Source organism: Colius striatus, chromosome 6, assembly GCF_028858725.1.
Source record: "Colius striatus isolate bColStr4 chromosome 6, bColStr4.1.hap1, whole genome shotgun sequence".
Lineage (NCBI taxonomy): Eukaryota > Metazoa > Chordata > Aves > Coliiformes > Coliidae > Colius > Colius striatus.
The window spans coordinates 5,898,821-5,914,332 of record NC_084764.1 but is presented as its reverse complement, the minus strand read 5'-3'; the positions used below and the strand labels follow the sequence as shown (position 1 = coordinate 5,914,332).

The following is a 15,512-nucleotide window of genomic DNA, read 5'->3' as shown; positions in this document are numbered from 1 at the left end:
CTGAACCGCTGCCTGGGCCCGGCGCGGCGGCGCTGAGTGGACACCAGGCCGCGGGCTGCCAGGGCGGGGTGCGGAGGCCGGGGCCGCGAAAGGCGCCCGGCGGAGCGCGGGGATGGGGGGGCGGCGCGGAAGGGCCGTGATCCCAAACGGCCGCGCTGGGGCTGGGCCTGGAGGCGGCGTCAGGGCGCGGGGCGGCGCGGAAGGGCCGTGATCCCAACCGGCCGCGCTGGGGCTGAGGCGGGTGGGGCCGCGGGAGGCGGTGTCAGGGCGCGGGGCGGGGCGGCGTGGGCCCCGGCGGCTGCCGTACTGCGGCCCGGCCGCGCTGGCGGGCTGGCTGTGCCGCGCCGGCACCCGTCGCTGCAGGGGTGTGTGGGAAGGAGAGATGATGGCGGCGGAGCCGAGCAAGACGGAGATCCAGACTCTCTTCAAGCGGCTGCGGGCGGCGCCGGCCAACAAGGTAACGGGGGGTGCCTGGCGGCCGGCCGCCCTCCCGAGACGAGCTTCTGCCCTGCGGCCGCGGCCGACGCCCGGGCCGCGCCGCGCTGGCGGGGCGCGGGCAGGGCCCGGGAGGAGCGGCTGGGGCCGCCGGGGTGCGGCGGCGGGTGAGGAGCGGCAGAGCCGCCGCCTCAGCCCCGCCGTCGCTTTGCTTTCGCTTTAGTCGTGCTTCGACTGCGGCGCCAAGAACCCGAGCTGGGCCAGCGTTACCTACGGCGTGTTCCTGTGCATCGACTGCTCGGGCGCGCACCGGTCCCTGGGCGTGCACCTCAGCTTCATCCGGTGCGTGGGGCCGGGCGCGGGCACTCGGCTGCAGCCGCGGAGCCGCCGGCGCGGTTCGGGCGTGGGGTTTGCTCGGGGGAGGGCTCGGGGCGCTCGGCCCGTCCAAGATGGAGTTTCCCAAGTACCTCAGTGGCACACGGACACGCGGCTGGGCTGGTGGAGACTCTGCCAGGGTAGAAACTGAGAGGAGAGCGTGGCTCGTGAGTGTCGCCAGTAAAGCAGCAGCGTGGAAGCCACTCTTGTCATGCTGAGCGAGGCAAAAAGAGCAATGTTGTTTAATCTTTTCTGTGCCTTTGGGCTGCCCAGGGAGGTGGGGGAGTGCCCAGCCCTGGAGCTATTGCAGAGCCGTGGAGCTGAGGTGCTGAGGGCCGTGGGTTAGTGATGGGCTCGGCAGGGTGAGGGGAGGGGTTTAGAGTTGAGGATCTTAAAGGCCTTTCCTCACCAAAATGATTCTATGAATCAACCTAATGAGGAAGGTGGTGTTGAATTTTCAGCTTATTCACCTTGTTTTCAGTCCTTGTGAAAGTTAGCATTTTAAACAACAGGCCTGTGACCTTTACTTGTTGAGAGATAAGCTGAGCGAGCGCTGTGAGACGCACTCTGTCACCTGGCTTGACTGGGTTGTTTGCTCAGTTGCTTTGTCACGTGTTCTGGCCTAATCTGAGGGCCTGGCCAAACATGAGTCTCCCATGTCGTGGTGAGATCACATGTAGACGAAAGTTGTTGGCTGTGCTTTCCCAGCTCAAGCTCCACCCTCTTAAGCAACACAAGTGAGAGAGCCTCAAAGTTGGGACACAGTTTCAGCTTCACACCAGATTACAAGTTCCCCCCCCCCCCCACTTTAAAAGTTCAGATTCATTTCTCAGGGAGCAAAGCAGTTGCCAAGAAGTTCTTTCCCCTTTTGCCTCCTGGGATAGCAGGGGACCATCTCACGGCTCGAGCTCAGAGCTTGCATTTGCACTTGGCATGCTGGCACATTCTGATTAGAAATCAATTGTTCTCCCATAGGTCCACAGAGTTGGATTCGAACTGGAACTGGTTCCAGCTGAGGTGTATGCAAGTGGGCAGCAATGCCAACGCGGTGAGGAGCCTCCGTAGGCATGTTGCTTGCTTTCCCTCGTGCTAACGCACATCCTCTGTTTCTTGTGCCTTTCCCTCTGTGTGGTGTTCTGGGTGTCAACCTCTCTGTCTTTTTTGGCCATGTGTAACGAGGTGGGTGTTTGTAAGGGGCGCTGGAAGTCAGGCTGTGCCCTCTGAACGTGCTGCTTTCTGATGGGAGGAAACAACACATCTGCACATCTCACTGAAGTGAGGGATACAATCCCCTTAAAGAGGAGTCAGTAACCCCCTTTGAAAGAGCATGCTCTGTGCTGTGACTCAGAGGGGTTTTCCTGCAGACAACAGGGATGGTTTTCTTACCCTTCTGGGGCCTGGAGTGAGGCTCTTGGCAGAGAGCTGGTCACTGAGTGGTTGGTTCACGCTCTGCTCAGTGTCCCACAGATGGGGAACCTCGTTGCCTGTGGGGTTGGAGTGCTGTCTGATGCTTGAGCCAGTCGGGAGACTGACTGTTGCTGTCTTTCAGACGGCTTTCTTCCGCCAGCACGGCTGCACCACCACAGATGCCACGGCCAAGTACAACAGCCGAGCCGCCCGCTTGTACCGCGAGAAGATCCGGCAGCTGGCGAGCGCTGCCATGGCCAAGTACGGCACCGACGTAAGTCCCAGCGCCTCCCTGCCCTTACACCTGTGCTCCTGGGGCTCAGTCTGCCACGATAGCTGCCTTTCCTTTTCCCCCCCTTTCTCTCTTCAGCTGCTTATAGATGGACTGAGTGGAGCCCCTGGGCACTCCCCTGACAAGAGCGATGCTGATTTCTTCCTGGAGCACACACAGGTAAGAAGACTGTCTGAAACTGTTACAGCCCTCCAGTAGCCAGCTCTTCAGCCAGGAGTCCCATGTAGTTTGGAAGGGTTTTAGGTTGTGTACTCACTCAGTAGTAACATGGAAGAACTAAGATTGAGTCACCAGCCTGGGACATAGTCACAGATCTAAACACTCCCTCACGGGGCCTGTAATAGCCATGTCCTTTGTTTCCCAGAACAATCTTTATCTTCAAGGAATACTCAGAGTCACCAGCTACTCCCTGGAAAAAGCTTTGTGTGTTATATTAATGCATAGTCTCTGTACAGTGAAAGCAAGGACGAGCTGTTACTTTGAACTTCTGGTTTGGTCAGTTTTTCAGTGCACAGACCTTGGGAAAGTAGATTTGGGCAAGTGTTTGTACAGTGCCAAGCAGACCTTCTCAAGGTGAAGAGTAATGTGAGAATTGGCCATATGGAAATAAAGTCAGTGGAAGCAGAGATGATTTTTTCCAGGAAAACTCACTCACACTCATTTTGCCAGCTTTAAGCTCATATCCTTAACCTGGGAAGTCCTCACAGCAGCCAGCTCTGATACTACTGTCAAGTGATGCTGTCATTCTTCCTGCCCTTCCATTCACCTTAGCTTCTGGGACTCTTTAATTTCTATTGCTGCTGAGGGAGTGTGGACTTGTCCATATGTTCTGTCTGGAGTTTGGAAGGGGTTTTCCTTCACCTGAAACTCAATACAGGTCACTAAACCCAAAGTATGTTGAGGATTGTTGGGTTCATTCACCTTCTGCAAATCACTCGAATGAGCATCTCCTTGCAGTCTTCCAGTACCTGGGATGTAGCAGATGCCAGCCAGAATCCTGCACAGTCTTCCCCAGAGGTGGAAAAAGCAGCAAAGCCATCAGAAGGGAGCGAAGTACCGAGTGAGTTCCCTGCTGAATCATTTTCCCAAGAGCATGATTTCATTTCCAGGTGCATCCACTTCTGTACCACAGTTGGAAGGGACGAGCTTTTCCTTTGGTTCAGGCTTCAAGGAGTGGAAGCTCTGTGCACTCTATGATGTTTAAATTAGTGGAGACTTCCAAAAACATTGCTGTTTGGAATCAGTTCTCTGTCTTTCCTGAAATGCACACAAAAACTGTTTGGGATTAGCTGTTCTGTTTCTCTGCTTCCAGACATAATCATTTGGTCAAAGACTCTTTTTTTGTCCCTTGAATTTGGTGGGTCTGAAAATGATGAGAATAGAAAGCTATTAAAGAAATGTCTCTAGGGTGAATGACAAGGAAACCAAGAACCTGAGGGCACGTGTGTGATTTGAAACAGCTTTGTGTATTCCCCCTGTAGAGTGTTGGCTTTATTTTCATGTGTTAATTACACTGCAGAAGGAACAACTTGCTCTGTGAAATAGAAAGTTGGCGTGTGTGGGAAATTGCACGTTTCAAACTAACTTGGCTCGTTAGGAGTGGGGGCAGAGGAGGTAAAAGAGATGGAACTGGGAGCAGAGTGAAAAGAGTGGGGTAGAGAATCTCTCTGCTGAGTGTTCTCTTCTGGTTTTGTGCCCACAGGTTCCAGCCAGGGCCCCTCTACTGATTTGTTGAGCACATCTCCTAAAGCTCCTCTAGGTAAGTAAGACTCTTCATTGTCTCTTAGACGGGTCTTGCTCTTATGCCTACTGTGCAGCAGTAAGCTCAGTGGAGCTGAAACTAATGGGCCAATTTCCAGAATGTCTCAAGGAACTTATCTTCCTGTGGAGCCAGTACTGAGGATCTCTCTAAAGTCCAAAACCAAGCCACAGGTTACTGGAGGTTTCTTCCTTCTTTGGATGTTCGAGTTCAAAGCTGTTGCCTTCCCAAAAGCTTGTTTCCACTGTTTGGACAACAGCATTTGCATATCTCTGACTTGGCTGATCAAGGCCACGTGGCTCTCTTCTTTGGTTTCTGGTTTAATGAGTGTTTTCCCCCAGAAGTCTTGGAGGCAAATGAATTTTTACCTTCCAGAACAGGGATTTGTATCTGATTTTCCTTCTGCCATTACTGGCTTTCCACAGAGCACCTAGCTGGAGCTTTTTTCCTTATTGAGAATATGCTCCTAGCTGTCAGGGTTCAGCCCAGACAACAACTGAGCCCCACACAGCTGCTCGCTCGCTCTGCCTCAGTAGAACCAGGGAGAGAACTGTTAAAGTGAGAAAACAACTCATGGGTTGAGATAAGGACAGTTTAACAGATAAAGCAAATGCTGTGCAGCTAAGCAAAGCAAAACACAACAAGGAATTAATTCACCACCTCCCATGGGTGGGCAGGTGCTCAGCCATCCCCAGGGAAGCTGGGCTCCATCCCATATGGTTACTTGGGAAGACAAAAGCCATCACTCACAACGTCCTCCCCTTCCTTCTTCCTCAAGCTTTACCTGCTGAGCATGACCTCGTATGGTCCGGGGTATCCCTGGAGTCAGTTGGGGTCAGCTGTCCTGGCTGTGCCCCCTCCTAGCTCTTTGTGCACCCCCAGCCTTGCTGGTGGAGTTCATGAGGAGCAGAGAGGCTGTGACTGTGTGCGAGTGCTGCTCGCTAGGAATGAAAACACTCATGTGTTACCGACGCTGTTCTCAGCACAAATCCAAAGCCCCATGGTAATTACCATGAAGCAAAGAAACTGTCCCAGTGAAAACCAGCACACCAGCCCACAGTGGGTTCATCCTGGATGGAAAGACTGTGTCCTCAGTGTCTGTTCATTCCCAGTGTTTTATGTCTCTTCCTCAGACACGTCCATGTATCTGTCAACGCCAGGGCCTGCTCCTGCCAGAGGTAACTGGCTGCCAGCCGGCCTGCGCTGGCTGCTTGTGACAGCTCTGCCTGCCCCTCTGGGATTCTGCCTTCAACTCTAACTTTAGCTTCCTTTGCTTGGAGGGAGAGAATGAGCTTACATGGATTGTATTGGGACCTAAACCATATCTGGAAAGGGATCTCTTCAACTTCTGTTAATTTTTTCCTGACAGTGCTCTAAAAAAACCCAACCAACCGACCCAAACAAGCCCAAATCAAATGTTAGGAAAGGCAAGATAAAAACAGTCTGGAGTAGTGTGAATGTTTTGAACCTCACTATTTCAAAAGCTTATGGTAAGACTAGAAAAGATACTGGAAAGGCTGTCAGTGATCTAAAGTATGGGTTGACAAAATTCACGTGGGTATAGAAAGGAAGGAGATGCTTCTGTGGAAGAGAAGCCCTACAAGGGCAATAAAAGATTTTGGAGCCATATGTTGGAAGCTGGGAAAATGTCCTGGGCAGTCAGTCCCTCTCTGTTTGCTTTGTTCTTGCTTTTCCCCAGACATCTGCTGCTTGGCTGGACCTTGGCTGGTTTGACAGTGTGGCGTGCTTCATGCCCTCAGAGCGACAGGTTCCTCGTGCAAGGTGTTGGAGAACCTGTTGCTTTTACAGCTCGCTGCACTTTTGAAGTCCATTTTGTCCTTGGTCTGGTCATGTAAACATGACTGTAGGGTTCTTGCTTCTTTGTCCCTAAGGCACTGGTGAGGCACTGGTCTTCATATGGCTCTGAAGCTGCATTTTCTTGGATTTAGGTATGGAATAAATCTAGTTTTTCTCTAGCTACCCTGATCCCTGCTGAGATAAGGTCACTGACTGCATGACACTCGGAGGAGCTATTCAAAGGTCTTGATTCACTTAAGAGTTTCTCCAGCAGTGGACATGCTTCTCTAGGCCACCAGCCTGCAATTGTGGAGCTTCTAAGTGCATTTTTCTTGGCTAGGTGAAGTCACTCAGGCTTCTGATGTGAAACTGCATGGTGTGCCCTGGACTCTGTGGCAGCCTGACTGTGGTGGATGTTTGTGTGGGTTGCTGACTAATTTTTGCTTCTTAAATTAACTCACTTCTGCTTACTTGCTGCTTTCTTTCTCTTGCAGAACTTAAATCCTCCCTCATTGGAAAGAAGAAGCCAGGAGCTGCCAAGAAAGGGGTATGTGTGAGCTCTTGTTTTCTGGAGAGGAGGTAGAGCACGTCTTATGTTGCTGCCATCCTTTCCTTGGCCCTTGCCAAAGCTGCCTTAACAAAGGTCTGTTTAGGGAAGGGAGAGCTTTGGTTATTTCACAGCTTATTCTGAAAGATAGCTTGTATATTGATGGACAAAGCCAATTGGGCTTTGGATCATTACTCATTATGGTCTGAAGGGTACAGGGCTGATCTCAGCACTGGCCACCGGTGGGTTAACTCTTGGGTCTATTTAGCTCTGTTGGGTCTGTAGGTTGTGACTGCAGGGGAAGCCCAAAGGCCTGATGGGTGCAGCAAGGAGTAGGATTCTGGGTTGGGGTTTTTTTTTAATGATGTAAAGGGTAAAGAAATTGCAATTTTAATTTTTTTTGGCTTTGTTTTTCAAGTTGGGTGCAAAAAAAGGTCTTGGAGCCCAGAAGGTGAGCAGCCAGAGCTTCAGTGAGATTGAGCGGCAAGCCCAGGTGGCAGAGCAGCTGAGGGAGCAGCAGGCAGTGGAGTCCAGGAAACAAGCTGAGGAGTCCATGTAAGTGCCCTATTTGGGCTGGATATGGTGCAGGTCACCTGAGAACCACCTAATGTGAGCACAGAACACGTTGCACGATAGGATGAGCCAGTGGTCCTTACAGCAGGGCACAAGTTGTGCTGTTTATTTGATTCAAATCAGCATCCCTGGAAGAATTTAAGGAGCAGATACAAAGTGTTTTGTGTTTGTGTGGACCTTTGTGCAGGACTGGGAAAGGCAAAGGCTGAAATGGATGGGGCATTGTCAGGGGGTGTAGGGGTGCAATGCTTGCAGCAAGGGAATTGTAGTTGGCAACAACAAGAGTTGAATCTCAGTGGAGGCAAGGTGGGAAGACAACCAGGATCAAGGAGTTCTGTCAGAGCTGTTACAGAATCTCTCTTGCCCCTCCACAGTATGGGCTGGGTGGGAGGACAGTGAGCTGGCACCCACCATAGCTCTTTCCTTCAGAGTGACCTCAATGCGACTGGCGTACCAGGAACTGCAGCTCGACCGGAAGAAGGAAGAGAAGAAACTTCAGAACCTTGAAGGGAAGAAGCGTGAACAAGCAGAGAGGCTGGGCATGGGCTTGGTGTCCAGAAGGTACTTGGCTGTGGATGGCACAGGACAGGTGCCTTGGAAGCATCCTGCTCTGGAAAAGCTTCCTGAAGGCAGTAGCTTGCTGCTCCTGTAACAGATGAGGAGCTGACTTTTTAAGTGCTTGTATACTAAACTGTCTAAAAATGGTTCAGGCCCCAGAAGGAATGGGTTCTAGTTCTCATGTGAGCTTTTCTGAAGGTGCATGGGGCCTGTCAGTGTCTCACCCTACAGCCTTGCTGCTTGCCAGATGTCTCCCTGCAGCACACTTCCCATCATAAGGCAGCCCAAGCCCCCAGAGCGAGTCAGGCTGAGCCAGTTCAGTGGTGAAGGGGGCTGGCATCCCACAGCTCCCTCGGGGCTTGTGGCACCTGCCCTGCCTGTGAAGGCCGGGTCACTTTTGAGACAGACTGGTCCTAGGGGCTGGGTGCTGCCAGCCCTGTGGCCCTGACACCCTGTTTGTTGTGCCAGTTCTGTTTCACACTCAGTGATGTCAGAGATGCAAGTCATCGAGCAGGAGACGCCGCTGGCTGCAAAGTCTGCCCGCTCTCAGTTGGATTTGTTTGAAGATGCTGGAGGCTTCACATCTGGACCCCCCAAGTAAGACTGAGCTTCACTGTAGTCTTTGCCTTATTCCAGAATTTAATGCTTGGCCTAAATTACCTGTTTTTGGTGTCTAGGTACAAATATAATCCCTTCTCATTCGAAGATACATTTGGCTCACGATGGGAATCGGACTCTTCTTGGGGTATGGACAAAGAGGATGAACCTGAGGTGACCATTTCCAGTATTCGGCCAGTTTCAGAGAGGTAAAGTGCCTGCCATTGCTACTGTACCTTCCCTCCCTGTGGGATGAAGGGAAAGGTCTAGGAGCTGTGGGGAAAGATGCTGCTGTATTATTACAGCAGCCTTCTGCTGCACAAGATAACTTACATGGATAAGCCCATGAAAAGGGCCTTGAGTGAAAGAGGCTTGGGCACTTCTTTGCCTACCATGTCTCCAAGTTTGACACAGCCTTTATGGTTATCAAATGCTGTCCTGAGGGACCTCGATGGTGGCTGGCATGTGAGGATTCATTCCTTTCCTCTGATCAGATGGGATCTGAGAGAAGTCATAGAATCCCAGAATGGTGGAGATTGGAAGGAACCTCTAGAGCTCATCCAGCTCAAGCCCCTGCTAAAGCAGGTTCCCCTCCAGCAGGTCCCACAGGAACGTGTCCAGGTGGGTTTGGAAACCTCCAGAGCAGGAGCCTCCACACCCTCCTTGAGCAGCCTGGGCCAGGGCTCCCTCACCTCAACACCAAACAAATTTCTCCTTTTGTTCAAGTGGAACTTTCTGTGTCCCAGTTTATGTCCATTACCCCCAGTCCTGTCACTGGACACTACATAAAAAAGAACTGCCCCATCCTCCTGACACCCACCCTTTAGGTACTTACAAGCATTGATGAGGTCCTCCCTCAGTCTCCTCCAGGCTGAACAGCCCCAGGTCCCGCAGCCTTTCCTTATCAGAGAGATGCTGCAGTCCCCTGATCATCTTGGTAGCCCTGCGCTGGACTCTCTCCAGCACTTCCCTGTTGAGCTGGGGAGCCCAGAACTGGAGGCAGCACTCAAGTCTGTTTCTTTACTGTGTTGGTGAGCTTAAGCTTAGGGGTCGCCTCTTGTTTCCCCAGACCCACCAGTAGGCGGGAGGCAGAGCCCAGGACGACTGTTGTGGAATCCAACGAAGCCCGGCAGAAGTTTGCAGGGGCTAAAGCCATCTCTTCAGATATGTTCTTCGGGCGGGAGGCGGACGCTGAGGTAGATGCATTCTGCAATGCTTAAGCTGCTACTGCTCTGGCTTCATCTCCTCCTGTTTGCTCAGGTCCTGCTTTGTTCCCTTCCTTCATAACCTTTTTGTTCTGTCTTGTTTCCTACTGCAGTATGAGGCCAGATCCCGACTGCAGCAGCTCTCGGGTAGCAGTGCCATCAGCTCTGCAGATCTGTTTGGAGAGGCTGAGAACATGCACTCAGGTTTGTTGGCACTCAGTTGGCTTTGGAGGACCCAGACTGGAGAGGCTGAAGGTTCTCTCTGGAGCTGGGGGACTCTGGGCTAACTCCTGCTGTATCTCCTAGGTGGTGTGTCAATTGGAAACGTCCTGCCTGCAGCTGACATTGCACAGTTCAAGCAAGGAGTGAAGTCAGTCGCTGGCAAGATGGCTGTCCTAGCCAACGGGGTGATGAACTCCCTCCAGGTGAGGTTACACTGTGGCACCTTCAGCTGGGCTCCTATGGTTCTGCTCAGGGACTGTCACCATATCCTGGCTTCTGCTGGAGTTATCATTGTCTTCTCAAATTATGTGGGCAGTCCCAGGCAGAGACCCCTCTCTTGTAGCTGATAACCACACCACAGTAGCCGAGCAGTGCCAGGGGGCCAGTGAGCTCTGCTTGGCCAACCTTCCTCTCCCGTTAGACAGGACACCTCATTATGTCACATATCCCTTTTCCCACAAATCCCAGGCAGAACTTCAAAAGTTAAGGCCATTTTTCTTCCTGCCTTTGCATGGTGTCCTGTCCAGATAACCTGGCAGCACATTCCCATCCCCAGCACCCCAAGGCTTTGCTGTCTCTGAAGCTTGCCTCAAGTGTTGTAGCCTGGTGTCTTGGTGTGTTTCCTCTCCAGGATCGTTACGGCTCATATTGATGACCCAGGGACTGCAACTGAGAGGGAAGCCAGCAAGAGGCACTGATGCCACCTTTGCCTGGAATGAACTGCAGGATTGTCTTAGTTTGCCTGGGGTGGGTGGGGAGGGGATCAGGATATGGCTGTGCCCAGGATGCTTTCCAAATATCTCTGGATTCCACTTTATTAAAATTCAATGTGCCCTCATACCCACTGCTATCTACTAGCCAGTGGAGACAGGCCTTCTTACAGGTTAACATCACTGCTGTGAAAGGTACAACGGGAGCTCCTTGGGGTGCCCGCAGCAGTGCTCCTGTCCTTGGCCCACACCTTAGCTCACCCAGTGACAGAGGTTACCTGGTTCCCATGGACATGATGTTTTTGTTGTGCTCAGTACTCTCAAGCCATGGTGCCATCAGTCCTCTGGATCTGCAGGCTCTGACCTGTACCATGCAATGATCCTTTTTACTGTCTTGTAAATGAGCATATAGTGATGCGGGAGGAAAAAAATATGCAAAGCAAAGATTATTTTTTTAGCTTCTAATTACATCATCAGCAAAATTGGCCCAGGTAAAGAAGTAAAGATATTTACTGCATCCCTGGTTATTGTGTCGCCCAGCTTTGGACTGAGGTCGAAGTCCTGAGTCTCTGCTTTCACCGTGAAGGGAGCGGGTGAGTCAGGGCTGTCATTTCAGGCCTGGCCAACGCGGCTCTCGGCTTCTCCCTCTGGCGCTGAGGGACGCGGAGCAAGAAGGGGGAGGGGAAAGGGGTTTTACACACAAAAGCAGCCGGAGCCTGTGGGGCGGTTTGCTCTGAAGCCGCGGGGGGGGCTGGAGGGAAGGCTTGGTAGCGACGGGCCGGGCTCTGGCCGTGGCGGCCGCGGCTGAGGGGCGGCAGCGTTCCCGCCTCCTGCGCATGCGCGGCCCCGGCGGAGCTGCCCCCGCGCAGGCGCGGCCTGGCGCGCCTCGGGCTTTGGGCTGCCGCCGCCCGCCGCCGGGCCCCCCGAGCCTGACCCTCGAGGGAGGGCCGGGCAGCACAGAAGGAACCCCCCGAGGCCGCGGTGGCCCGAGGCCGCGTGCTTTATTGTGTGACTCGCAGAGGGGGCAGAGAAAGCGCAGTCAGCGAGCACCTTCGTTCATAAATAGCTGCCAATAAATAACGAGCACTGCCCGCGCAGCGGGGCGGCCGCACACGCTCAGCAGTCGTGACGGGATTCGCCCTGAAATAGCTGCAGCATGCGTTGAATCCTCTCAGGGGCGCTGTAAGCTTTGTGTTACCGGCTCCCGCTAGCCCACGCTGCAGTGTGTCACGGGAGGGAGGAGGATGGAGCCTCCCAAAGCAAGAGGGACTCAAATTGCCCAGGAAATAAGTAGCTGTGCAAGCTGAGGCACAGGAGCTGCACTAGACACAGCGTTCAGGGCCACGGAAGCCAAACTGCTGAGCGAGTTGCCATTTACGAGACACTACTGTTTGTAGCAAGGGCCATGCGGTGATGCTACAACAAGGGCACTATGTACAAAAAGGTACCTGTGACTCATTTGAGAAATGCTTCCTTCTGCCCCCTCTAACCCCAGCAGATGCTGTCTATGTTTGCTCGTGGCCAAAGAGGCTTTCTCCTCTCCAACCGCTCTGAAACTCGCTTCCTTTATACACTGTTGGCCTCACAGAAGGGAACTCAGTACAGCAGAGGAGCCAGACAGCATCATGCAAGACTTACTGCAATCTAGCATGTTTGCTATATTTGCTTTGGCAAGACTGGGACACATGGAGAAGGAAGCAGTCAGGTGTTATGGCAATATCTAAGCCCTTCTAGGAACTTCAGCAATGTCTCTACCTTGGATCGCATGCAGGTGGCAGCTTTACTGGCAATAATGATAATGAAGCACAAGTGCAGAGCTGCCACTGGTGATTTAACCACTCTTGTCTAAGCCAAGTCTGAACACAGCTACACAATAAAACAACTGGCAAGTGCCTGCCCCAGCACTGCCACTGCTCCAGCACCTGCCCAACCAGTGAGAGACTACCTGGCTATTTCCAAGTAGATGCAGAGCAGGCAGCTGCTGGCTGTCTGGCCTGTCAGCAGAGGGTAGCATAACTCTGCGGCTGGAAATAGCTTCTGCAGAGGAGCTCTTCCCCCAGGAACTTGGAGCTAGGAAATGGCAGAGTTCTTCCTGGGAAGAGATGAGTGGAGCTGGCAGCGGGGACTAACACAGCCACACGCACACTGGTGATGTGGACAGAACCCACCGGCAGAGCAGATGCTCTGGGAGGAGGTGCTGTTCCTGCAGTGGCTGCTGGAGAAACCCAAGATGGGAACAGTGCCCAGCCTCACAAGTTTTCAGAGGAGTCTGTCTCTTCGTTGGAGCCTTCACTCTCAGCATCCATTTTTCGGCGGTGGTGTAGAGGTTTCCAGGGAGAGTTAATCCTGGGGGAGTTACGGACCGGCAAGTGAGCTGCGTCCCCGCCAGAGCCGCTGGGACCGGAGATGGAAAGCCCTGAAACCTGAGCTACCCTGAAGGAGAAAAGACAAATGTCAGGCAGCCTAACTTGTCATCTCCAGCCTTTACCATAGGGGTTTTGGACTGAACCTGGGAGGACTTACTCATGGTAGGGAGGGGGAACCTTATGCTAGTACCTACCAGACTGACCGTGTGATCTCTCTTCCCGGCTCAGTCTGTGTTCTCTAACACTCCCTAGTTTTCACCACCCAAAACAAATTTCCCTGTTCATTAGAGACTGATGTGTCCTCTAGATCCCTCTTTTGAGGCAGACTTTCCCCCTCTGTTTCTGAAGCCTTTTCTAAGGATTTTGTTGACTGCACCAAGAGGCACCCCAAAACTCCTCTCTGCTTCGGCTGCTCTCTTAGCTCCTCTGTTGTTTTATAGTAGAGCAAAGCAAGAGGAACAGTACTTTACTAAGGTCTTCCTTAGCATGATACCCTTAATGTGTTGCTCTTACTTTAGGCAACTCCACTTACAATTTCTCCAGTTCCTGATCCATGGCAGGGTCCAGAAACAAGTCTCCTTTATCTGGCAGAGCCCCTGGGGAAAAAAACAGAACAACAACGTATCAGAGTAGAGTTAGCCTACTCATTCTTACACCTGATCTAGGTGGACCTGCTTTGGCAGGGAGGTTGGACTAGATGATCTCTAAAGGTCCCTTCCAAGCCCTACCATTCTGTGATTCTGTGAAACAGTAGCCATAGCAGCATCCAAAATGTGCCCTGCAAGACAGAGAAGACTCTTCCTTATACCTATTGGAGAAATAGGCACTGAAATTGAAGGTCACGGACAGACTAAGGATGATAATCTATATTCTGTGTCCTTCACCCAGGCTGCAGCTGAGCTCAGACTAAAAGGGAGGCACTCTCAGTGATCTCACCTCAAGAGTCCCAATGATTGGTGATGATAGTCTGGCAACTTCAGGCCTCTGCTAATTGCTCTCTATAGTCAGCAGTCCTAGATCATATCCAGCCTGAACCTTGTGCTGTACCACCCAGGGAGATGGATACTTCTGTGCCACCTGCCTTTCTGTGCTACACTCAGTACCTTTGGGAAGGGACTTTGTACTCCATGTGGGGACACAAATCTGCTTTCTGGCCCTGGCACCTTGCTCATGAAGGAGGGGCTGGAGACCACCTGCCTCATCCAGGCAAGCTGGCAGCAATCACCAAACACATAGCAGTGAGTGCCTAAAAATCAGAACCAGTTGAGACTAGAACCAGCTCCCCCACTTCTTCCAGTTCTGGTCTTCACCTCCTGCAGATGAACAGGAAAGCCTGGGGCTGCAACACAGTGTGTTAGGATAGCCAGTGAAGCATCCCAGCCTACTCCCTTTAATGGGCACAGTTAAAAGAGTAAGTGGGTAAAGCTTAATTTGTTTCTGCATTTACAGGATGCACAGTGACATCTCTGTGGCACAAGAATTATCTGGGAGAGTCAGTAAATAACACTTAAAGGATTTGCAAGTCAACACTGATGCTGGGGTTAGGCTGTGGGTTCCAGTGATGAACTCATCAGCACTGCCCTAGCCTGCATGAGCCACTCTGATCCCTACCCCTGTTCCTCACAGGGTGCTACCGGCTTGGTGACACCAGAGAGGAGGCTCCTTTGCCTGAATCTGAAGGGCTTTGGGGAGCTTGTGATCCCCTAATAGACCAAAGACTACTGAAATCACCCTTCAGGAGAGATTAAAAGACACAAGGAAAAGAATCCTCCTTTCTTTGCCAAGACACTAGCACCTGTCAGACTTGTGCTCCTCCTCTGAGAGAGGCCTCGCAGGAGGCTGGCAGAGGGCCAGGGCACGGGCCCACATTCATGGAAACAAAACCCCATGTCCTTTGTAGATGGCACAATGAAGGCTGCAGGCAGGGGTTTTTTTCCTGCTCACCTGTTTTCTTTGCACTTGACTAGAAGGTGGATTGCACAGTGTGAAGCAAAGAACGGATTTTGTTTGCTGCAGTTCAGGCATCACCTTCCCCAGTGAATACACTGCTTCCTGAGCCTGTTTGCAGAAGGGATTGCAAGGCTGGATTCATGTACCTTTGATATATAATCTCCATGTTGCTGGGTAAGCAGCCCTGCCCCAGAGGAGCATTAGTAGCTTAAATGGTTTGCTGTAAGAAGGGGCTTGGCCAGGGAGGGGACACTTTTACTCCACTGTGACACGCACCTGTGCAAAAGAACAAGCCCTCAAGCAAGGTACACACCTTTTCACTGAGGTTTGCCTTTGAAATATAGGGACTGGCAGATACTCAAGCCTAGACTAGAAGAAGAGGATACCCAGAGACAAAGAAAGCCCACTGTTACTGGCCCAGATGGTTTGCTGAGTGAAGATGAGTGACAATGAGTGTTTGGGCCTCCACACATTCAAATGTACCTGCTGGATCCAGTGTTGTCAAACACAGGTAACAATTTCTGTTCCCTTTTGTAAGAGGAAGAGGAGCATGAGCAAAGCATATGGGGACAAGATGGAACTGTGAATCTGAATTACCTATGGATTACATACCGTCCTCTGCCAATGCAACACTTTGCTTCCTTGGTCTAGAACAGTATTGATGAGCACAACATGGAAATGAGCAGTGAGATGCTGCTTGGTAACCTCTCTCATTAGGT

At 52.1% G+C, this 15,512-nt stretch overlaps 2 protein-coding genes across 4 annotated transcripts in view; one reads left to right on the top strand and one right to left on the bottom strand.

Moving 5' to 3' along the window:
- The first annotated feature begins 278 nt into the window (after positions 1-278).
- ARFGAP2 (ADP ribosylation factor GTPase activating protein 2) lies at positions 279-10,994 on the top strand. 2 transcript variants are annotated; one of them, XM_061997730.1, is made up of 17 exons: positions 279-457; positions 659-777; positions 1,786-1,858; positions 2,360-2,491; positions 2,588-2,668; positions 3,467-3,569; positions 4,212-4,268; positions 5,402-5,446; positions 6,560-6,612; positions 7,031-7,167; positions 7,615-7,746; positions 8,212-8,340; positions 8,421-8,549; positions 9,410-9,536; positions 9,659-9,749; positions 9,852-9,970; positions 10,399-10,994. In XM_061997730.1, the coding sequence occupies exons 1-17, from the start codon at positions 383-385 to the stop codon at positions 10,417-10,419; spliced, it is 1,623 nt and encodes a 540-aa protein (XP_061853714.1). In that variant the 5' UTR covers positions 279-382; the 3' UTR covers positions 10,420-10,994. The 2 variants fall into 2 exon arrangements, with proteins under 2 accessions (XP_061853714.1, XP_061853713.1); XM_061997729.1 differs by lacking the exon at positions 5,402-5,446.
- CSTPP1 (centriolar satellite-associated tubulin polyglutamylase complex regulator 1) overlaps positions 7,036-15,512 on the bottom strand; it is an 84,895-nt gene continuing 76,418 nt past the window's right edge. Inside the window, exons 8-10 of one of the 2 annotated variants that reach the window (XR_009818884.1) lie at positions 13,376-13,439; positions 9,176-12,910; positions 7,036-7,831 (exon numbers count right to left, since the gene is read on the bottom strand). Coding sequence is in view for 1 of the 2 variants with exons in the window: in XM_061997732.1 (XP_061853716.1) it covers positions 12,727-12,910; positions 13,376-13,439 (248 nt within the window). In the remaining variant the exon portion in view is untranslated. Of the gene's footprint in view, positions 12,911-13,375; positions 13,440-15,512 lie in introns of both variants that reach the window. The other variant, XM_061997732.1, reaches the window with a different exon arrangement.

What these genes read in the sequence shown, in the direction of transcription:
- ARFGAP2 (XM_061997730.1), top strand. Translation starts at nt 383, where the DNA reads ATGATGGCGGCGGAGCCGAGCAAGACGGAGATCCAGACTCTCTTCAAG. An exon ending in GTGCACCTCAGCTTCATCCG is followed by an intron (nt 778 to 1,785) that starts GTGCGTGGGGCC and finishes GTTCTCCCATAG; the next exon opens with GTCCACAGAGTTGGATTCGA. An exon ending in AAACAAGCTGAGGAGTCCAT is followed by an intron (nt 7,168 to 7,614) that starts GTAAGTGCCCTA and finishes TCTTTCCTTCAG; the next exon opens with AGTGACCTCAATGCGACTGG.